General features: G+C 41.1%; 2 protein-coding genes across 7 annotated transcripts in view; one reads left to right on the forward strand and one right to left on the reverse strand.

Moving 5' to 3' along the window:
- Nucleotides 1–9736, forward strand: part of nrg2a (neuregulin 2a) — a 69813-nt gene extending 60077 nt beyond the window's left edge. For 2 of the 5 annotated variants that reach the window (XM_085798033.1, XM_085798035.1), the window contains exons 6-11: nt 229–252; nt 2037–2139; nt 2344–2467; nt 2617–2726; nt 2883–3104; nt 7383–9736. In XM_085798033.1, the coding sequence (XP_085654159.1) occupies nt 229–252; nt 2037–2139; nt 2344–2467; nt 2617–2726; nt 2883–3104; nt 7383–8037 (1238 nt within the window). In that variant the 3' untranslated portion in view covers nt 8038–9736. The remainder of the gene's footprint in view (nt 1–228; nt 253–2036; nt 2140–2343; nt 2468–2616; nt 2727–2882; nt 3105–7382) is intronic. The other 3 variants (XM_085798036.1, XM_085798037.1, XM_085798034.1) reach the window with 2 other exon arrangements.
- Nucleotides 9737–12560: 2824 nt separating this feature from the next.
- Nucleotides 12561–18793, reverse strand: slc22a6l (solute carrier family 22 member 6, like). Of its 2 annotated transcripts, none has more exons than XM_085798044.1 (11): nt 18358–18793; nt 17752–18215; nt 17563–17666; nt 17294–17448; nt 16960–17128; nt 16755–16878; nt 16543–16658; nt 16238–16452; nt 16031–16139; nt 13254–13457; nt 12561–13085 (listed from the first exon to the last, which is right to left on the reverse strand). In XM_085798044.1, the coding sequence occupies exons 2-11, from the start codon at nt 18154–18156 to the stop codon at nt 12998–13000; spliced, it is 1689 nt and encodes a 562-aa protein (XP_085654170.1). In that variant the 5' UTR covers nt 18157–18215; nt 18358–18793; the 3' UTR covers nt 12561–12997. The 2 variants fall into 2 exon arrangements, with proteins under 2 accessions (XP_085654170.1, XP_085654169.1); XM_085798043.1 differs by having other exon boundaries at nt 17752–18279.
- Between the last annotated feature and the right edge of the window lie 5636 nt (nt 18794–24429).

Raw genomic sequence — 24429 nt, forward strand, 5'->3', positions numbered from 1 at the left:
TAGTGATGTACTGTAGGTTAGCGTTGTGTGTTTTGGAGTGTGTGCTGCATGCTGTGAGTGTCGTTCTGACAATTACTGACAATTATGTGTTGTCTCAGTTTCTGTAATGCCTATTTTTGTTTGCTCCACTATATGTTAGAAGGTGCCACTTTCTTAATCTGGTCTTTTGTTTCTTCTGTTTATTTTTTTCACCCTTCCCTTCCAACTGTCAACCCTCTGCCCTGGCAGAGCATCTTGGGATTGAATTTATGGGTATGGAACAATCCATTTTGATTCTCAGTCCTAGCATTGCTCCTAAATAGACGTAGACATGCTCCCGTTTTGTCTGTGGTGTGACCTGTGAATCATAACGTCCCCCGATTAACCGATCGATCTGTTGACCAATCATACCATAACTCATTAGAATGACAAACCCCTCAGTCCCTGCAACTGATTCTCCCATCAGACATCATTAACATGGATGCAATCACCTGCACCTCTCATACACGTGTGATGGAAAAATAGACCTATTAACTACTTTTAACTCAACATATTTTCCTTTTCCGATTTTTCCCCTCATTCCATCTGTAACAAGCATGATATCTCATGTTTGTAGCTACCAGATGTCTTTTACCCAATCTTCTTCTCTACCTGTCTGTTCCTTTTAGTCTCATGCCTTTAGTGTCTGTCTTGATATGCCATCTCTTCCCTTTTATTTATGTGTGATCTTGTCCATATTTCTTGCACCCCATCGCTAGTATAGCTGAAATGTAACTTTGAAGTATGAGATATAGTGTCTGTTTTACTGGTTTGAATTATCCTTCCAGGAGTAGAAGCTGTGATGTGAGCATGCAATGCTATATTTAGAAACTACAGTCATGTTTTTTCTTCTTTCTGCCGCTATTTCCATCCATCTTGTTTTCTGCTATCTTTTCCAGAAAAGTGCTTTAGTGGTTGAGAGGGTGAAATAAAGGCTAGAAGAGGTTGTTTTTTTGTATTATTCTGAGGTCATGTTATCATACAAGTGCATTTAAGTACTGGGCCGTGAGGACAGTGTGCTGCTACACCAACACCAGCATCATTTCCTCTGTGGCAAATTGATTATCAGCAGCTAAAGCAATAATGTAAAATATTACATAAAGTTTACTGCTATAAATAAACTAACCTCAGCGATTTATTTATGGCATCAGAATCTTGCAAACTGGCAGGTCGATGTAAAATGGCTGCTGGTGAATTAAAGGAGGAGACCTCGGATGGAAGGAGTTGTACAAATTCAATTTTTTCTTATTACATTATTTATCAGGGCGCACACTACCTCTTAGCTCCATCGTTTTCCCCCGGGGAAACCAAGAGTCTACCTCAACCTCACAGAAGCTCTTCTCTGGAAAAGCCATCAGCATCTGTCATGATTTCTCCAGTTTCATATTTCATGAGATTTCATTTGTAAATTTACTTGTTTCATGAATTACTGTAACATTAAATCATTGTGTTTACTAAATGCCTGAGTAGATGAAGACGTCTGCACTGTGATAGGATGAGTAATACAACTCAAAACATCAGGTCAAATATGGCACTTTTCCAATTTACATGAATTCCATTGCACTGATGCAACGCTGCACAATTTGCAGCTTCTTGTTATAAATAAATGATGACCACAAACCATTATAGTATCATATACAATTTGCATTCACTCTGATTTTTTTTAGAGACATACAGTTGCTTAATAGATCAGTCTAACTACTGCTGAGCCCCTGCCCCCACCTACGCCGCCTTACTGCAGCACAGGGAGCAACAGCATCTGTTGTATTTGTGATTATGTGAGAGGAGAGGCTTGACTGTGAAGTGAGTTGTCATGGAAGGAAAGATGAAGCTTCATACTGCTCAGGATTTAGTCCAAAAAAAAAAAAAGAACATGTGGATGTACAGTGAAAAAGTGGGAACATTTAACTTCAAGAGACTGATTTTTTTCCCTGTTATTTCTTTTACTGTGTGCTGTGTGTGTGTGTGTGTGTGTGTGTGTGGGTGCGTCTGTGTATTTGTGGGTGTGATGTTGACAGAGGCAGAGGAACTCTACCAGAAAAGAGTCCTGACAATCACGGGTATTTGTGTGGCTCTGTTGGTGGTGGGCATCGTGTGTGTGGTTGCCTACTGTAAAACCAAGTAAGTCCTGCTGATAAAAGCATTATGATTTGTGGACATAAAGACTTTTATCACCACCTGCATATTTTCTATATTATTAGACATTTTTTCAGGGAAAAACATGTAATCTAGTTGTTGCATCAAGTAATAAAGCAAAAATATTTGTCTAGTTGTGCATGTGAAGCACAGTAATATGAGAGAGAGTGACCATTATTTACTCAACAGGAAACAAAGAAAGAAGATGCACAATCATCTGCGACAAAACATGTGTCCAGAACATCCCAATCGTATCGTACCTAACGGACCCAATCATCCAGGACCAGGCCACGAGGAAATCCCGATGGTAGATGTGTGTTTCTGAAAGTATTGTGACGTAATTGATGTATACGCACGCAGATGTACACCAAATGGTCTGAAGCTTCTCTTTTTTCACTTTTTTTCCCTTCTGACTAATCCATTCTACTCTTTTTTTTCTTTCTCCTCTGGCTCGACACACAGTTCCCAAAGAATCCAACTGAAAGACCTGCAACAGAGGGATCGTTCCCTCCCAGCCATGCCTCCTCAAGATCTCACAACTCTTCCACACGAGCCCATTCATCGACTCACAGGTGAACAACATGCAACACACATTGTTGTTTTCTCCGTCTCATGTGCTGCAGTGAATACACAAAATCACCCAGAAAGCACACGTCTTTTGTCAAAAGTGAAGCACACTGGGACACTCAGGGGTGTGTGCATGTTAACACTTTTTTTTTATTTGTCAGACCTGAGGAACGGACATGGAGCGTGGAGAACTCTAACAGCATCCTCTCTGACTCGCCGGGAATGATGTCATCATCTGTGGGGACCAGTAAATGCAGCAGTCCTGCGTGCATGGAAGCGCGGGCACGGCGCGCTGCACACTTTGGTTACTCTGACCCCCATCGGCCGGGCCTACAGTACGGGGACTCCTTCGACTCGCTGGGAGACTCTCCGCACAGCGACAGGTGGGAAACAGGCCTGTGTGGCTGATATGGCTCTGGGTTTGTCATGAACATTTTGAGAAGTTTCCTCTCTCTGCTGGTTCTCTCTCAGCCTCGAGAGGCCAGTCAGGGCACTCTGAGAGACTCAGTGGAAACTGACACACAGCAGGCATGATGATGAAATACGCTAAGGTAGGCAAGAGTGAGAAACAGTGCTTATTTCAATGGGAACTCTGTGCATACAGTTACTTTAACAGTATTCTCTGGCCAGGATGTAAATCCGATCGGCAAAAGTGTTCCCTTTAATTTTCCTTAAGGAACATTGTGACATTTTGGGAAATGCATGTTTACCATGGTGCCCAGAGTCACGTAAGATAACATCCATTTGATCTCTGCGTCACAGAGACAGGTCTAGGATGTGCTCCGCTTTGCTTAGCACAAAGAGTAGAAGCAGGAAGAAGGAGTTAGCGAGCTCTATCTGTCAGAGGTGAGGAAATATGACTTTCAACAACTCCAAAGCCATCTATTTATTCTGCACCTATTTCTGTACTGAAGGCTCAGAGATATCAATCTTCCCAAGTGATCTGGGCAGGATGGCAAACAAGCATATTTCCCAAAATGTTGCACTGTTGTTTTAACATGAACTAGAAGTTGACAGCTCAATTGATTCACTCTAAATAATGTGCTTTCAGGTCTTGCCATGCTCTGTATTTCAGTAGTGCTCAGTGTCATGCATGGCCTGAATCCAAAGTTGTTTTTTTCACTACCTAAAATGCACTCCTTGATTTTGTTATACAGCACAATAGTGACCCGCAGATCCCAGATGCCCTCTGCTCTCACTCCTGATGTTATGAATTTCAACACAGTTCACAGCTGAGCATGTATCACTCATTAGCAGTGAGCTGTGAGGAAATCTTGGCAGTGGGAGCAAGACTAGGCCCAATAGTAAAATTATGGAATACATGGTACATGTTATACAAGCATCAACACAGTCCCCATAAAAAACAGTTGGTCAGGGTTTTTCAGGAACAGCACACATATTTTTAAAGGATGGGGATAATGGCCAAGTGCAGTAGAGCAGCCCTGTCTTTGCTGACCTTGTAATTGTCTCTTTGCATCTTTTATATATAACAGGCACTTGTTCTGTGTAAAGTTGTCAGGATCAACTGACTAATGTCCTAATGATCTTCATTAACCTTGATTGTGGTTTTCATCAGTTGACACTTTTTTGGGATGGGTCACAATTAAAACAGACACTGAACATTGATGAAGAACCATGTAGACCAAATGCCCAGTGAAACCACATAGGATTATTATTATATTCAGGAGTTAACGTATCACAACGGAGAAATCTTTCAATGAGATCAACTTATAACAAAGAAAAAGTGGTTGCATTCATAATCTAACCCTTGCTCAGAGATGTCAAAGAAAACCATTGATTGCGTGAAGTGCAAAGTGTTGTCCATACTGTATGTGCAGGTCACAGGCATGAAGCAACCTCCTTCTCACAAAGTGTAACGAGTGGAAATAGAAGCATGATACTCACAATTGTTGAGAAGGTGTGTTTCAGAAGTACATGCTGCAGAGGGATTGAACGACTTTTGCAGTTTACTGTAAATAACGTTCACACCTACCAGAGACCCAATTACAGTAGGTTCAGATGTAGAGTTAGCTGGTTATTCCTGCAAAATGAATACTTGTGGTGTTGAATATGCAAATCAGCACATGTACAGATTCAGTCACGCTTTAGCAAATGACCTAAATTGAAAGCATTCAATTCTAATGCATTTATTGACTTATGCAAGTGTTTTAAAACTTTCAGAACTGATTTCATGTTTGACATAGTGCCAGCTGAAATATAAAATATATGACTCACAAGAAGAAGAAACAGGACTTCTGAATGTGCTATGTAGTGCTGGCTAAAGCTTTGTGAATAAATGATATTTTAAGTGAATAACGAGGGCCGAGTAAGTTGTCAAAAGCTAACAAGACAATATATGACTCACTCTGTGTTGTACACAAGTTCTTAAGATGTCAACATACAGTGCAGCAAGCACGTGTGCATTAACAGGAACTTGGCTATTAAGTTGTTTCTCAGAGCCAGATTGCATAACCAACCTCCCCTCAGAGATCTTCCCAGGTAACAAGCGCCTCCTCCACCATGGCGACAGCTTCTTCTGAATCAGCAGTGTTGTGGGAATATCTCAGGCCTGTGTCTCACACGGTCTGTTGTAGTTTCCTAAAGGCAAAAACAGACACTGCAAACATACAGACCTATGATGATTCACAAGCAGTGAAAGTTTTAATTGAAGTTGAACTCTGAAATTTATTGACTATGATGTTTTGTTGGTTCATGATTCTGGTGTTATGTCAGAAAAAATGTGTCTAATATCTGTTGATTACCCGTGAGTTAATGTTTTCACAATCTAATTTATGCCCACATGTTCCAGACACATGTTTGAACAGAGCTTCCTTGCGTTACAACAACAGAAACTATAGATGTAGATAACAGTTCATTAAAAACTGAAATGCGGGGGAAGATATACTGTAGGACATTGCACCACAACATTACTCAATAGCTGACAGTCTGTTAGGAGACTGGGATAATTATGAATGGTAATCAGTATATAAGCAAACATGGTGAGAGAGATACAGTGGCTACTGAGCTTCTAGAAAGTGGTCAGGCAAAGGGAAAACCAGACTTTAAAAAGTCAGTTTTTAAATGTGTTGTAAAGTAGGGCACTGGGTTGGCTGGGTGATCTTGTCGGGCAGGTTGGTCCAGAGCCTAGGGGTTCTGAGGAAGACAACAATGCTGCTAAAGCTGCTCCTGCCTTAGGACCTCAGGCTGGGCTTTGACGTAAAATAGACGTGACGCTCAGACACAAACAGGTGAATGGAAAAAGAACTCATGTAAACATTGTTAAAGGGACAACGAGGAGTTTCTATTCGGTTATCACGTTAATGTGGATTAATCTCCGCTACCCACACTTGTTAATGGGCCCATTTTAGATAAATATATCGTTCTGTCTCTATCGTTATTTTGTTATTATTAGTGGTGGCGGAAATGCTGGTCGAGCCGACCAGCGTTTCCGAATCGCCGTTTATGGTCGGAACGACGACAGTATGTGAACCTCTTTGAACCTCTGACTTTAATTCTTGATGAATGAAAACATGAGTCTGTCTTGCGCCGGTCAAAGAATTTTACGGTGCGTGCGGAGGCTCATAAATGTAGTGTGAAAACGCTTCGCTTTTCCAAAACTCCTCGTCCCTTTAATAACATTACAATTGGTGATTCACTGAGGTTTTTATACATTGTTAGCATCACTGTAAATGTAAATAACTCACTTGTGCAAATTATGAACATCAACATCCATTGTTATGTTTGTCGTTAGTATGATTTTGTTAAAAATGTTAACAGAAGTAGTTGATCTAGGATAGATCCCTGTGGGACACCACAGGAACATTTGCTGCTATTGACTGCTATTGACAATACACTTACATTACTGCCATTCTTTCATTTATTCAGACCAAAAGAAAACCAGATTTGTGCCTAAAACAACAACAATACTACAACTACAGTAGCCTATATTAGATTTCATACTGTAGAATGTTCAAGAAGGTAAAACACACTTTATCCAAGTACTGTAATTTAAATCCGTCAAAAATGTCTCAGAACTATGAAACAATATAAAACTGTTGATTTTTTTTTAGATAGGGTTAGGGTTAAGATACCAAGCTCAAGCTAGAAGCTAAACCTATTTAAGGAAAATGTTTTTCCACTGAATGTAATGAATGTGTATTATTTGAGTATGAGTGAGTAACTTTTTAGTAACTTGGCTCTAAAGGTGCAGAGTTCATTCAGTCAACGGATTTCCTCTTATGGATTCAGTGTCATGTTTTAGTATTATAATTAAGTTAATTAAGAATTAAGAAACTGTTTTAATGGCTGTAGCTCAGGTGGTTCGATCCCTGGCTCATCCAGACCACATGTTGAAGTGTCCTTGAGTAAGATACTGAAACCACACCTGCCCTTGTTAGTGTGAGTGAATGCTTAGATAGAAGTGCAATATATATGTAGATACAGTACAAGCATTGTATTGATGTGTGTGAATAGGTGAATGTGATTAACAGTGTAAAGCGTTTTGAGTGGTCCTAGTGACTAGAAAAGCGCTATCTAAATGTCTATGTATGTAAAGTCAATTTACCATTTACCATTTTTGTACACTCCCTCTCCCTCTCTCTCTCTGTTCTTTGCTGTGCTCTACTTAGCTAATTGTTTCCTCCCCTCTGTATTTACCACAGGTATGTGTCAGCCCTGACGACACCAGCCCGCCTCTCGCCAGTGGATTTCCATTACTCATTGCCCCCGCAGGTGCCTACCTTCCAGATCACATCCCCCAATGCCAGCCATGCCATGTCTCTCCCTCCTGCTGTCCACAACCCCTACCCTCTGGAGGATGATCAGCCTCTGCTGCGCCGCTATCAGGTGCCCCTCCACGATGCCCAGTGCCAGGAGCCCTACCGGCAGCAGCGTCGTACCTATCTAAATGACAGCAGGGGAAGCCTGCCCTCCAGCCCCTACCGGCTGGCTGAGGACGAAGACTATGAGACCACCCAGGAGTATCTCTCCTCTCGGGAGCAACCAAAGAGAAGTGGGTCCAGTGGAACTGGTAGCCGACGCTGGCGGAGATCCAGACTGAATGGCCACGTGGCCCCACGTGGATATGAGGCATCTCGGGACTATGGGTCTCGAAGCTGCCTAACAGATAGTGAGTCAGACGAGGACGGGGAGAGCACGCCCTTCCTCAGTATGCAGAACATGAATGCCGAGCCCTCCACCATCTACAGGCCGGTGGACAGTCGGACTTCTCACTCATCGGGGCGGCACAGTGGGCATGGGAACATGCATACAAGACTTACACACTCACGCTCCAAACCGGACAATACACCCCATTAAAGAGTGAAAATGAACCAACAAAAATCAATATAGTATAGACCTGCATCTATAAGAAATATTTTTATTTTATATAACTGACAGATATTCTAAACAAATGAAATATTTATTTTCATTTTAGCAAAAGTTGTCTACTAGTTAACAGCAAAGACTTTTTTATAGGGAAAACTCTATTTATATGTACATTTTGATTTACAGCATAAAAAGATGTGCCAGTTTTTTCACAACGTAAAAAATAGAGTAATATTGTGGTGCCTTTTGCTGTATGCCGATGCCAGAGGGCCAGTGGAGGTTTTTGTAGCCTTTCTTATATGGACGCCTCATTTTTTATACACGTTTATGTTTTCTTTTCCTCTCTGGTTTCCTGTTTTACTTTCTTTCCAAGTTGCATTCTTTGAGGAGTCTAGCCCCACTGGAACATAACCCCTTCCATATCACGCAATATAAACCACTTCAACATAAAGTGTATGTTTACATTACTATGATTTGCCTGTAGGGTTTATGATTTGGGAATTAATAGAACGCCTGATAAATACAATGTAAATCCTTTATGCCCTCTGACTAATGTCTACCAAGAGAGAGAGAGAGAGAGAGAGAGGAAAAGAGAGAAAGAGAGAATGTGTGTGTGTGACTGTGTGTAAATGCCTGTGTCTGTATGTGTCTGTATGTGTGTGTGTGTCTGTGTGAGTGTGTGCGCGCATGTCAGTTTGCTTGCATGTATTTGTGATTGTTAGACGAGTTTCATTGTTTGTGGTGGTAACATCAGATGTGTGGGTCTACTGAGCGTCTCAGAGCTTCACAGACTTTAGTGCTTTATCAGAGCAGTGAGCCCCCCCCCCCCCACACCCCCTCCTCCCCCTCCCCCAGTGTAGGTGGACAGGTGAGGCTGCTGTACGGTCTGTATGTTATGCAGGTCATCGGTTGACGTGTTTACAGCTACTCTGCCCCTCCGTCCTCGGCCTGCTCCACGGTTAAGCCCCCGTTTATTTCTCAGCAGGTTTTCTTCATGTTAGCCCCGTCATGAGGCCGACAGACACTGAGCCGCTTGGCACAGGGTGACCCCCTTTCCACCGCCTCCATCCCACCCACCCACCACCCACCCCTCCACCACCACCACCCGCCCTCCCTGCCATCAGAGCTGGTGGCAAAACAAAAAGATTGCATCTGTTTTCACTCAACTCCGACCCTAATCCCATGCCTCATCATCCTTCTGTGTCCATTCTGTTTTTGTGGCCCCGTGTAAAAAGGCCACACAGTGTCTCAGGATTTCCACATGCCCCACCCCCGACCCCCTTCCTCCACCTAAAAAACCCTGTTTTTTCACCCTCTTCCTCTACTTAAGGTCTACCTAAGACTACGGCTCTCACGTGTTGAGGACCTAAATGTTAACATACAGTCTACCAATTCCCTGTACACTCCCATACAGAGAGAAGGAAAGTCAAGTGGAAGCAGCTCAGCGGAGAAGAGACTGAACACACTAGACAATATAAATGAAATAGCTGTGAAACGTTGGAGGATCATACAATGCAAAAATATGCAAACTTTCTATTTTGCTGTTTGATTACATCATTTTCTAAGAGGTGACTGTAGTGTGTTGTGTGTGAAAAAAAAAACTATGTGATGCCTATAGTGTAGAATGAAATAATGTGATATAAATGCATATTTACATGAGTTATTTTTAAAGCCATTATGCAGCCATCTATCAAGTTGTCAGCCTTTCTTGTTCACTCACTCATGTCCATTGAATGACTGTGTCCATGGATGATTTCCACTTTACATGCACACTTCCAAGTAATGTCAAATAGCATCCGAATAGTGTTTCCTCCAATAGTACTGTGTACTGCTTTGTCTTGTTGACAGATCTTAGTCATTTCAAATTTAGTCCGTAAATTATACTTTAAAAAGTAAAACAAAACCATTGAAGCCCTTTTGTCCTCCACTGAAGGAAACATAAATATTCAAAAGATAATTCAAGAAATGTCAAAACCCATTCCAAGTGACTCAGTGAGAGAGGACGGCTGATGATGTTTCATCACTGTTGGTTTGTTTCTACTCCTCATTTAAAAAAGCAAAAAAAAGCAACTGAATGCTGAATTATCACATGGTTATTGGTTAAAAAGTTTCTCGCAAAGATTGATCTGCAATTCTATCTACTATATGGTAAATGCACAGTGGTATTGTTATAGAGAATGGTCCCTCTCACCTCTGGGTCTAATTTTGTACGTCTGAAAAAATGCAATCGACAGTGCTCCTCTAGTTTAAATGTGATACCCCCTTCACTCGCCAATCCTCTCATCCAAATGAGATGATACCAGGCACGTCCTGCCAGTCTCTTCTGTTTAATTTTAAGACTTCCCACCCTCCCGCCCCACCCCACATCCCCCTCTGCCACCCCCCACCACCCCCCACCTTACCCCACCCTCGCTTGAAATGTTTGAAACACCTCTCCTCTGCATGTCCTTGTGGTCAAGGTTAGATGGGTGCATGGTAAAAAAGCAGCAGACAATTCTTTTCCAGTCAGTGAAAGTGTATTTCATTTAACATTCAGCAATAAAAAAGAACCTTTCCCCATGTCATTCCTGAAATATGCTAGAAAAAAAAGAAAAATAATGCGAGATTGTCATAGATTGTAAAATAAAAATGAAAACTGAATCCACCTGTTCATATGAGAAAATAAATCTTTATTCATATCATTTTACGATGTAGTTATTTCTGTAGAAAGCTGTGCTCTACATTTTGATTCATCATTTATCTGGGCTTAAGGTGGGACTCATCTGGCACAACACACACCATACACAGCGTGTCTCAGGAGTGCACACATAAAATCTGATTGTGAAACAGGATCTATTTAATATGGTAATCTGGGGTTTATAAAATATAACAAAGCTGTTTTAGATGGTAGTTCTGCTCTCAGGAGTGACAACTCATACATAAATGCCAGACACACATAAAAACACACACATCCTGCGTGAGAGCTGAACATTGTAAAGTTATACAACTGTCTTAAAAGGAAAACACATGAGGCTATCCTCAAATAGAAAAACAAAAAGTTGATTAAGCATTTATTTTCCAATTGTCAATTTAAATCTCATTGTTATTATCATGCATCCTCAGGTGACTGTAATCCAGTTGGAGCTTGTAACGATCACTGATTAAAACCAAAGAACATTTGTTAACTATCTAAAAAATTGCACATGAGAAATAAATCTTTAATGGCAAAGTTTCAGGCGATCAATCAAACTGATTAAATAAGACAGAGCTGGGCTGCTTTCTCCGGCAGATCATGACCTGAAACATTAAGGAGCAGAATCTCCATGATGTCCAGGTCGAGGTGTCACGATGCAGCTCAGCTTTTCTCTTTTTATTGTCTTCAGATATACCAATGGTTATGTGACTTGTTCAGCTGATGCATTCGCACCAAATCACCACTAGATGGTGTCACAACAGCAAGATTCATGAGCCATCACAAGCCAGAGGAGTTCACCCTTTACAAGACGTGACTGGTTTGTATCCAGCTGCTTGTCCCTATTACACCACATAGATAGGACAGTGGTGTAGATGGGAGTAGTACATTTACAACTGAATACCTATAACAAATATAGAATATTAATCCTGACAAGACAGTTCATCACGTTTGTGCACTTTCATGAGTTTAGTAGAAACCTAATGTTTTCATCTTAAATGGCAAATCTATTTATTTTGAATGTATTATTAGCCTATTATTTAGACATTTCTATCAATAGTATGTAATTTTATTTAAGGTACAATTTGCAAACCCAGTGGCTCTGTTATCATGTTTAGATAATTTTGCTACACATGTTTCACCACAGTGATAGAGATCACCTTTATCCCATAATGATTACACTTCTACTGCTTCACCAGGCACAGGGGATCACTGAGTCTGTACGTACATGCCCTTTACATTCACCATGACCCAACTCCACTGGGTAATTTTGGACAAACGTGTTCTCCATGAAGATCTCCACCACAACCATCATCATCAAAACACCAGATGAAGAATCATCCATGCACTAGAGGTCAGAAAATCGTAGAAACAGTGTTAAAGAGCAGTGAAGATGAACATTTTACCGAACTTTATGGTTTTTATTTTAATCTTTCACCCATCTGTGTATGGATACCCACAATTAGCTTGTCCATTCAAAGTCCTGCAGACGTTAGTGAGACTCATTGTGGGACTCAGGTTAATATAAGCAACACTCTGGGTAACACATGCTCTCCTAGGAAAGATAAACACAACATGACACTGGGCAGAGTTACTCATTCATTTATTCATTTCAGAAACAGAGGATTGGCTTTAGAATGACAGAGACAGACCAGTTACTTTCTTTTTTGTTGTTGTTGCTGTTGTGTTTGTCTTCCATTAGGTTGTGCTGTTTTCTCTGCATTTGAACCTAAATTAATTATTTCTCATCCCTGATTTGTTTCAGTTAATTTACCTGGCAGTGACTCATTCAAATTGTACCTTAATGACGAGAATAAGAGAGGAAAGACACCAGAGACATGAATGAATAGATGATGATTTTAATGAAAATATGTGTTTACAAATGCAGGGTTGTTATATAAAGTCATAAGTAGTTATAAAAACACCAGTAAAAGCGTACAGTAGCACAGTCTTTAACCTGTAGTAAGATCATATACATAAATCATTCTTTTCTTCTTTTTTTTTTACACATATATTTAAAATACAAAACACTTTTGGTCAAAACTAAAAGTCTTTAAGCTACTGTATCACAAATACACACTGGTCTGATTGTTTGAGCTATTCATATCACTGTGTTGACCTCTCCAAAAAATAACATTGCAACTCCATTTGTCCAGCAGTCACAACACACAATACGCTCTTCATGGAAATCAAACAAATAAACAGGCTGGAGAAAAAGCAGTACCCACTCTACTTTCATCAACATGTCAGGAAATACATCAGAGCACAATACAGCTGCCCTCAGGCGTTCTGCTTCAGAAGATTCGCCTGGTTGTCTTGTAGGATTATTGCTTCCTTTGGTGACATTTTGGACTTTCTCCCAGATCCCCTGTGTTGAAAATAAAAAAGAATGTAAATATGGATAAATAAGCCATTAATATGCCAGACCTAGGAGTCCTCCTGTGTGCTGTTATACCAGAATGGATGTTTTTGATTTTGGGGGCATGCAGAGATACAAGAACAGGAACACATGTTGTCTCCTGGAGCTGGCTCTTACCTCTCCTCCACATCTTGTATTGTGTCAGGAAGGGGTGAGCCAAGTGTTTCTGGAAGAAAAACTGCAGCCACCCCGCTGAGGACTGGAGCTCCTCCAAAGATTAAACCTGGCAACCAAGGTATGTAGTCGCCCATGAGGAGCACCATAGGAGCCACCATGGCTCCTACACGTGCCATCATGGACGCCCAGCCCATCCCATTCTGACTGAGAGAGAACAAGAACAACCATTAAACAGTCACCAGTGTCTTTGAAACGAGTGAAGGTTAGTTACTCAACATATACAATGTGTAACAGAGGGTTTGAATTTATTGTTTAACTGGGCGCTGTAATGCATGAGTGTGGTGTTTGTTGGTGTCACAACTCAGCTCTGGAGTTTCTAGTTAATGATCTAATAAACAAAGACACGCGGTCAACAGGCCGGCTGGGAAACATTGTGTTAGTGTAAGAGGATGACAAAGGTGCAAACATGGTCAAGGTAAACAAACATAAAGTGAGTAAGCAGTGAGGCAATAAAGTAAAACCCACGAAATGTCCAACGTCCTCTGATGACGTATTTAGGCTGCTTTAAATGATGATGCAAACTTAAACAAGTTTGAACCCTGGGTCACTGTAGCGAGGACTATCATGTCTGTTTTTGTTGCATCTGCTCTACCAAGTGAGCTACAACTCACTGAACTCAGGTTTTTGAGAGTTTGCTACAAGTCAGGATACAGTTTTGGTATCTGAAGTTATGAGTTTAAGCCCTGGTTGATGTAGAGTGACCATGTTAATGCCTACTGAGGTGTTGTGTGGACTAGTGACAGACAATTTGAAAAGTATTAAATAATTATGGTACACACAATTCTACTCTTGTAGCCTACTGTATCAGCAAGTGATTACTGTTCACACGTTGTGTGATCATATAGAAGCTGAATGGAAGAAGTACAGAAGATCAGAAACTTCAGAGAATCAAGGTAAGCTAAATCTAATATCTTAGTCCAGCCAGTTTGACCCTAGCTAAGGATTTTTATGGTGAAAGGTGGACTATTTTAATCCAAGCATTTGTTTCCTGTTGTTTTTTCTCGTAGAAATGAGTTACACGGCTTGGACCAAAAGCGAACTGTGTTACTGGCTTGAAAAAGATGGTTTGGGCAGCTATTCCAACACATTTTCTGGTGAGATTATACTCAGTATAATGCACTTTCTTTTTTCTTTTCTTTTCTTTTTTTAACATTATATAAATTATTGGTGGAGTTCCCTCACTTTCAACTGATCCCATAATGGTGCGTTCCAGTTGTACTCGGTAGTCGGAACTTCCAACTGGAACGCCCCGAGGCCGGATTTCCGACTCGGAAAGTCCGACGGTCCACACAACCCCCGAGCTGACATTTAAAGATGGCTGCCCCGGTTGTAAACAGTAGTAAAGCTCCTGTAATAATCATTTTATTAACACTTTTTACTATTTGTCGTCACAATAAGTCAGCCGTACATAGTAGGCCTATTGTTAGATGTGTATATGGAAATGCTGTCATAGTGTAATTTACATTTTTCATGTAGCTATATATGCGAACTACAAAGCCGTGCTAACAACGGCTAACCGTTAGCCTGGTAGTTTCAGCCGGTGTTTTGGCCGTTGGCTGCCTTTTTCCGACTTTCTAACTGAAACGCTGATAACAGGTGTGACGTCATTCCCAGGTCCGACTTCCGACCGTTCTTGGTGGAACTTCCTCTGTGGGTTCTAAATGAAACCCTTAAAATATGAAAAGGTTCTCGACAGAAGTCCCTGTGCGGGTTCTAGATGAAACCCTACGAAGTCGAAAAGGTTCTGGTTGAAACCAACACACCATAGAAGGGGTTTTTTTGTAACCTCTCAGTGGGGGTCCTGGGTGTGACCTTTCACAGATGGTTCTAGGTACAGTATAACCCTTTATGTTAGGTTCTAGATATAATCATTTATGTTGGGTTCTATAGAATCCTCCAAAAGGGTTCCAGGTGGAATCTTTATAAAAGGTTCTACGAGGAGCCAAAACAGGTTCTCCAATGAGGCCAAGCCGATGAACCATACATGGTTCTACTTAGCACCTTTATTTCTAAGAGTGTATAGAAAAGATGTTGTTTGACACTGTTCATCTTTATCTGCTGCTCTGCCGACTGCATATATGAAGAATCCATGATACAATTTGGATATGTTAAGAACTTGTATGTTAACACCATATATTTAATTTATATATGCACATTTATTAAAACAACATACATTGAATTTTATATCTGCTTCAGTGCTTACATATGTTTTTTCTCATTCATTTTCAACATATCTTTTTATTTTATCTATTAGAGTAAGACCAGCCTATTATTGATGTCAACACATAGCTACTAATAGTCTGTGTGATGAATATATACTAATGTAATGTATCTCCACAATATAAGCACACATACATAAACATGCTTATTTATATTGACAAGACATGCAGTACATGTCAAAAATAACATATCTTAATTTGCAATAGTTTTTTTTATACATGTATATGTGTTTTGCTTTATGTGCACATATATTTCATATGTGAAAATTCAACATATGTATAGATATTACATTTGCGCATCAGGACCTACGATAATCTGAGTAAAACTAAGACCAGCCAGGCTGCAGACTTGGCCACTACAGTGTTTATCAGGTACAGGTTCAGCAGAGAACACTTCACCTGGTTTATTCATAAATAGAGACGAGTGTGAATCATTTCTCCATGGAGGCAACAATAAACTGTCAGGTGACCTACATTTTCCTCAACAAACTCACTTACCGAATGATGGTTGGATACAGCTCTCCAGAGTAAAGGTAACAGCAGTTGAAGGAGGCAGCGAGGCAACCTTTACCCACCACAGCCAAACAGGTGCGCACAGTCTGTTTATCTGCACAGGGGTGGAGCATGAGGTGTTAAACCACGGCCGTGTGTGGTTAATGTAAACAGTCTGTACATGTGCTGCTGTATGCATGCACTCTAACATACCATAAGGCACCAGCGCGTTGATCAAAATAGTGACCCCAGCGGTGATGAGAGCTCCACACTGTGAAGGTCGTCTTCCAATAAAACTCATACAAACAGTTACAACAACTTTAGCAGGGATGTCCACAGCTCCAAAGATCACCTGGATTAAATAAATGTCCACCCCAAACTTTTGCAGATCCATAGCAAGACCGTAGTAAGCAAAGCTGGTCGATAACCTGAGCACAAAAAGAACATTCATGGTATAATTGTTATTTTATTAAAAAAAGTAATGTTGAGTTTTTGCACAATATGAGCAGCTGACGTACCAGACAGCACTGAGGCAGATTGTCATCGTCCTCATTGTGGGTGTGCGGAACAGATCCAGGACAGAGTAGGAGCCTTGAGAACATGACATCTCTTTCTTCATGGACTCCTGCAGCATCTTCATATACACACAGAGGGGGGTTTCTCTCAGTTCAAAATATTCAAAACACAGGTCGATGATGTGGTAACACACTTAAACATAATGTTCTCTTACTTTAATGTCTATTTTTTCTCCCTCCTCATGACGCCCGTTAAATCTGGCCACACTCTTTAGGTTCACGATGGCCTGGTCAGACTTATTACTCAGGACTAACCATCTTGAAGATTCATGAAACCACCTGTATGAGACGTTTGTTTATTGATCGGCAGTTGTAGCTGCACCCACTCACTTTGCAGGCGTCAATATTTGGGCATCTTACCATGAATAGAGAAAGAAGACGTAGAAGGGCAACGACACAGCCAGGGTCAACCACCTCCAGTCACGGATGAAATAGGCTATTACCGCCAGAATGAGCTGTCCCACTGTGTAACAGTAGCCTGTTATTGTCCCCACCACAGTCCGCACACGAGTAGGGATCCACTCCACAACTTGAAATGGAAGATTCATTGATGTAATTGATTAGTTTTGTACTGTCCTCACAAAAAACATCATCCTGTTATCTTGTATCTAATGTGCAATTAACAGATTTGCCTCTACTGAATAATACTTCTCATTCATACTTTATCCTTCATGCATCCAGCTGAATAACTTACTGAGTGAGAAGGTGTTGAGGCCCAGGCCGGACAGAGCCATGCCACAGCCGAATCGGCACAGACAGAAGAGAGGGAAGGAGGTGGAGAAGGCAGCGCATGTTCCTGCCACTGCCATCAGCAGGTTGGAGATGAGCAGGAGGATGCGACGGCCGTATCTTGGAGATGTGGAAACAGTGAGGTCAGTGAGGCCAGATACAGAATATTAGATCATTTGACTTGCTGAACTGGTATAGGTAAACAAGGTACAGTTTTGTCTAGTTAGATGTCACCTGTCTGAGAGACCTCCAAAGACAACAGCTCCCACGAGCACACCACCCATGTAGATGGTTTGTCCCATTTCCTTCAGAGAGCGGGCATTACATACCAGATGCCACTGGCAAAACAATCAACACGAGTTAAAACACAATATGAGACCAGGACATACAGACAATGAGAGAAAGATTGTGAAACAGCCGTACATCAGATATGATTGTTGAGGTCCTCGCAGTCATGTTATAGGACCATCCATCCTCACATCCCTGCAGGTCAGCCTCCAAACCATCCTGTGTGTCTCCCTGCTCCTGTGAAGTGGAGCTCCCGTTCTTAGCCAGGAGGTGCCACTGTGGAGCAACGTAGCGCTGGCACCTCTGCGGCCTCCCCGTCTGCTCCATGGGCACCGTGATCAGCAGCGTCTCCTCCGGGCTCAGATGGGACTGGGAGAGGTTTTTGTGTGCGCTGCAGTAGTGAGGCGGCACCGAAGCCACAAAGTTCTGCAGCAGGTTGTGACTGGCCATCATCAGGACAGGGATACACAGGAGGGTCACATGCAGGATCTGGAAGCGTCCGGTGCTGCCCACCTGCTCTAGGAGGTCACCAAACGCCATAGTTGTGCAAGGAAGGTGACTAAATATCAATGGCTCTAGATCCTGATGTTTGAGGATTCCTTTGAAATATTTAGTTGTGTAAAAAAAAAAGAAAGACAGAAAAAAGAAAAGTTGCTCTAACACCTGTGAAAACATCAGTTGATTATGAAACTTTTTTCTCTTCCAATGTGCAACGAAAGATGTAAATGATGATTTACTTACCAACTGAATTATTCTCCTCTTAGCAATAAAATATGTGCAAAATCCAATGAGAGCGGTGTCTCACAGAGTGCAGCACCTTCATCAAAACAACAAAGACATGATAAAATCCTGGCAAAGTGCTTCAGAGAGAGTCCTTAAAAAAAAAAAAAAGTTCCAAAAAATTTAAAAAAGAAGTAAAAAAAAAAGTCGTCTTGTTGCCGCAGCGTGTTTAAGTGTGTAATCGCCTCTCAAATTCCAACAGCTTTCATGCACTTTGGATTATCAGGAGTGCAAAGTAACCTCTGGAGGTATTAGCAGCTCATTCATTGAACACTGAGGTAGAGTGCTGAGTCCTCGCTGTGTAGGAAGGAACAATGTCTGGTTGAAGTATGTCAGTGCAAGTAAGCTCCAGCATCAGGAGTGGGCATGCAACTGTGCTCAGCTCTTTTCCCTCTTTGCACTGAGACACACTCCCTGCTCTTTATTGGTTACTTAATCTGTGTGTGCATATGTGTAACTTAGTGTGTGTTTGTGTGCGTGTGCATTGTGCAAAGTAAAGTAGTGCAAGCACATGTTAAGTCAGCCAAATTAAATTGGTTGTATTTGTGTTTCCATGTCAGTTTCTTGCGTTGGTTCTGCTGTTGTTTCCTCATGTACTGGTTTGCTTGTATAAAGGTAAAGAGGATTACCAATTAAAGGAAAACAATTAGTGAAAGTTCAACATTCAACAATTGCAAGAGATGCTATGCACTTTAACACCATGACCTTTCCTCATCCTCAACTCATCTTATACAACTGAATTTGGAGTCAATGAGTGACTGTGCGGTGACAGTGCGCTCAGCTACAACTCTAGGTGTCCGACAGTCACGTTCTGCTGACTCTACTGAGTTATGAGATCCACTGCACTGCACCCCAAAGTTTATATTTCTATTTGATGATCAGTGTTTTGCAGTTTGCGTCACGCTTGCAGAGTTCATGCAGCAGAGATCTGCCTGGTTTGTGTCCTGACAATTACTCTGAGGAATGTGTGAGCTTGTGTAATGATCAGCATGAGATGTCAGGCTGAATGAAGCTGCAGGTGCACCAAAGCAAAACAACAAAACTTCAGTTTTTTCAGCTGTGAGAGACTCTGGTCTGGGGAAAAGATCTGTCCTTTAAAAATTCTCTACTCTTCCAGGGTATTTTCAGATGAGCCCTAAAGGCACAGGTATCTGAGAGAATATATGAAAAACTTTAGAGAAATCCAAAAAAGATCTCAACAAAGTCACATTCAAATGCCCCCAGGAGCTCTGGGCTTTCAGAGAAATGTGGACAACAAAGGAACAGTGAAGAGACGCACAGGTTTAATCAGCAGACCGTGGTCGCAGAGTGAAAGAAGATCAGTTTTACATCTGGCCTTGATGTACCACACAAATGGAGTATGGAGATGTTCTTGCAGGCAGGAGAACATCAGGATCTACATGACGTTTGCACATTCTGGGTTTAAATTAGTCGTTGAAAACAAGAGAACACAAAGTACATACAAGGTAAATGATGTAATGGGATCTGAGCCGGGCCCAGGCGCCAGGCTTTCATGCAGAGAGTGTTAGGAAATCTGCTCCGGTATGTACAGTAACCAGCAGAAGGAAGTCATCACTGATCTGACACCAGTGTCACCTGTTGTACAGTGTACAGTGTGGGAATAAACGTTGAGTTTAATTTATACAAACTCTATTACTATTTATCATACTGACGGAAATTTGCTTAGACACACTTTTAATGAAAAATTAAATGGATTAATACATTTCTGCTCTAAGAGTTATTCACAATCCATTTTAGCCACTAATTATTGCTCCTCAATCCAGGAAATTGCCTAACTGTGCGTTCACACCAAAAGCGTCATGATCGCCTGTGGATGCTCTGGTCACACACATCGCACCGCCGTAGCAGGCACTTGCATCGTGCCGCTTGCTGCCACTGACGCCCCAGACAGCCATCGACGCCAGCGTTCATTGAAAATGAATGGCAGCTGGTTACCAAGGATGCCCAAGACGCTTTTGGTGTGAACGCAGTTGACGCAGCTGGAAGGGGGGCCCCCAGAGACGGCTGACATGGGTCCATATCAGTGACAACATGATTTTGCCAGCAGTTGAGTACACAGAACAGAATGCATCGTATACAAAAGTGAATCTTCAATGGTTTCGGTTTTGGATTTTTGGATTAATTAACGGTTAATGTTTGTGGCTGCAGTTGTGATAGAGGGGGCCTCAAAGGTGGCGCTTGCCCGGGGCCCACAGAGTGTCTAGAACGCCCCTGAATCCAAGAGAAGTCCAGAAGACTCTTATTAACTATGAACTGGGTTGGTGTGTGTCACTTTAAACACAGTGAGTATACACGTGAGCTACAGTAACACACATCAACACTTTTCTGTGTTTATGTTGTTGCAACATTTCCATGAATCTCTGGAGAAACTGAATTTCCTCCTAAAAGCTAATGAAGAGCTCGGAGACAAATGATTGTCCAGGAACCCGATGGCCTCATCATCACACTTAGACCTGAGTTGGGGCGTTCAGTAATCACTGGCTGTTAAGAGGTGAGGAGCGTTATCAGCTCAGCCTTACACTTCACCTTCAACCCCTAACACTGGAAAGATTTTTATGATGGACGACCATATCTCTTTCATCAAAACACACCTGTGAAGACTTTTGTCTACCTGTTTGGCTTGTGATGTCTGAATCTCTGTTACTAAATCTCTGCTCTTCAGGGGCTACACACTGAGAAAGACTTCAACAAATCATTTAGAGGCTCAAAAAAATCTACATTGTAGGAATGTGCCATAATCAATTAAAAGTGATGTTTTCCTTTCCTTCTGCACTTATCTAAAGCTGCTGGATGTCTCATGCAAGCTTGGACTTTAAACCTGTTCAACTCAGGCCATGAAAAAGACGAGTTATCATACAGTTTATAACAACACTAAACCCTCTGTTAAAACACTGCAATCTCACTGACAGCGGTGACACATTACATACTGTGTGCATACTCAGTGCTCCTTACTCTGTTAATAGTTACAAACAAATACAAGTGAACACATAACACTTTGACCTTCTGTCTCGCTGCAAAGCCAAGAAAAATATTAAAAAAGTCTGATCGGGATTAGCAGAGCAGGTCCAAAGGTCCGCGTCCAGCACACAGAGCTGTTTATTTGTTTATTCATATATAATTTAATCTACAACAGATTTATTTGATGCAGCATTTGATATAATACATTCTGATGTAAATATTCCTGACACTTATCACTATTGCCGCTCTCATACTGTATGACACCATTTACTGTTGCTGCTCCATAACCTAACTAAACAAACCCAACCTCCTTCTTATGAGCTGTTTTATGCTTCTGATTTACCAAGATTTATCATAACAGATGTTAATTACGGTGTTATCTTGTTCTGCAGAGGCCTCGCTGCAGCTAGGGTTATTTCAGAGCAAAAACCTGAACGTATGTAAACAACCGCTCCCTTTTTCTGAACTAAAGTTAATATAAGGACCAAAAATAAGGAGTTAATATAAGGGCAAACAACAACATACAAATAATAATTTTATGAACTGATTTTATAATAATAATAAAACTTTTATATTTATTTAAAGGTGTCTTTTAAAAACAAACATTTAAATACAGTGGATTTATACACTAAATATTGTTGTTGATACTACTGTAGGTTTCATGATGTACCAGTCTAAAAACAATCTCATTCTGGAGAGTTTTGTTTTTTGCATAACATTGTTTTGTTGGCAGATGCTTCTCATAACAACTTGACCTGTTTCCAGTTTCCTACTGTATATATCTACATATATATATAATACTTCCACAGCAGATTCCACTCATTATCAACAAGGGGATAGCCTATCATATTTATCAGTGTGCCAAGGCATCACCCATGTTTTATTGTCAAACACAGCACCATTAAAGCATAAAATGAAGTCATAGGGGTGCGTGTGCTGTTGAGGAGTCACTGTCCTGGGTATCACACAGAAACATATGTCTCACAAGATCCTCTTGGTCTTTTCTCTTCCCTCATTCAGGCATCAACAGCTCCTCCAAGAGGCAACTCAAAGAACTCATCTACTCAGCAGCTGTCGAGCTGCAGCAGTCTTCAATCTCTGGCAGAATTTCAGATGCATGTTTAAAAAGACAAAGGAAAATATGCAATAAATTCAAATCACCAGTGACAAGACATTACGTTCCATATATGTATTTTACCACACATGATTATCCTACCAGGGGTTGCTTTAGCTAGATGTCTTGTGCCAGCAAATCGTTTTGTACGTAATTTAACACCATTCATTTAGGCTGCTAAGTGATAGATTTAGATTTCTCTGTCAGCATGTCTCAACAGCCGAACCTGGCAAACAGGCTGGAAGAGACTGCCAGCATCTGCAGACGCACGCTGTAAGGAATCGTTAAAGATCCGGTTTGTAGGACACACTAACCTTTAGTGCAATTTAGTTGTAAATTTTTAGAGAGCTGCTCTCGATTTAAGCTCTAAGGTGGATCTATAGTAGTGCAATGTAACAGTGTGTTGTCAGGAACAGCCCATAATAACAGTTGGCATCAAGGCTTAGTTTACTGCCTCTTGGATGTATCCCAGCACCGGTGCAGTATATAAGTTGCTGCCCGCGCTGACACACAGTCAAAGTCCTGGTTGTGGCTGAACTGGGTCTGAGGCTGCTCTTGCTCTCCAGGAAGTTGTGAGGTAACAACTTTTATCAAACATCCTTATCACTCTCTTTTTCTTTTTGTTTGTTAACTTTGCTCCACATTGTCTGCATTTAATTGTCTCCACTGTGATCCCTCCAAAAACGTCTTTCATTTAACTTCTGAATGTGAAACACTGAACATTTCTCTGCTTGTCCCATTTCAGAGATCAGAGAAGATATCTCAGCATCACAGTGGCTTATTTTCTCCTGAGGCCGTTGTAAAGCTGTAATCAAGTTCATTTTTATCTGTACTTTAAACAGATATTGAAAGAATAATGATTTAAAACCAAGCCCAGGTATAGCCTGCAGCTTGGTCAGTGCTGTCCTCTAACCTGGAACAGAGTTGTTTAATCTTGAATTTTACAAGATTTTCAGAAGAACTGAAAACATAATGATGTTTTTTAAATTGCATGGCCTGTTTTTATTTTTTTAATTTAGAATATTTACATGAGCAGCTACTGTAAATGGGCAACGCCCATGTTTTTATTGTGTCAACATGCTTGGTAGTCATTTGCAGGTCTTAGTAGATCCCTGCAAAGCCCCTCTCTTTTCCTCTCTCAACTTTCACGTACTCATTTGCTCAGTTTCCTCAGCTGAAATATTTTACTTTTATCCTTATGGTAGACTGTGTTTTGTCTATAATTTTGCGGACATGTTGTCTTTGTGTTTTTCCACTCCAATTTCCTTTGTCTCCTTTCAACATTGTAATTCAAGTCTGAAATCAAACAAGATGTCTGGTTTGCCTATAGGCTCTGTTTTCAATCTTCCAAATTAATCTAAATTTAAATCTAATTCAATGTAATATATGTACGCTCCTTCAGATAAACATGTTTTGAAAGTTTTGGAAATGTAGAGAATGTGTTGTGCTTCATTTCATTTTGCTGTAATATCTCCATGAGCTGTGGTGGTTGGTTGCGTTGGTACATTTACAATGAAAGCAGGTGTTGACTGCTGCTGATGGTTCAGGCTTTGTCTAACTGTAGCCGAAGGCTCATGGCTGCAGCTGTGCTGCTTGTAGATGAAGCCTGTGTGAGCGTGAAGGGAGAGCTGCTGTAATTCTGGTGTGTCTGTGTGTGTGTGTTTTAATGTTTTCCTTTGTTTGCTTATTTTTTTTTCTATTCTACATTTCAATTTGATCCGTCTTCAACATGATCATTAACCAACACTGACGAACCCTGACCTTCTTCTCATCAACACAGCTACAGTTTATTTATGAAAAGATAAGAGACGGATCATGCATGCGATACTACTGTAGAATGAATGTTTTTGATATCATGAGTCATGCATTCAGGGGGTGGACTCAGGCCAGGACCTTGACTTCATCTCAGGTCACCATCACTCAAACCACCAACCCACTGG

Source organism: Trachurus japonicus, chromosome 14 (assembly GCF_045865225.1).
Source record: "Trachurus japonicus isolate A0001 chromosome 14, Traja_1.0".
NCBI lineage: Eukaryota > Metazoa > Chordata > Actinopteri > Carangiformes > Carangidae > Trachurus > Trachurus japonicus.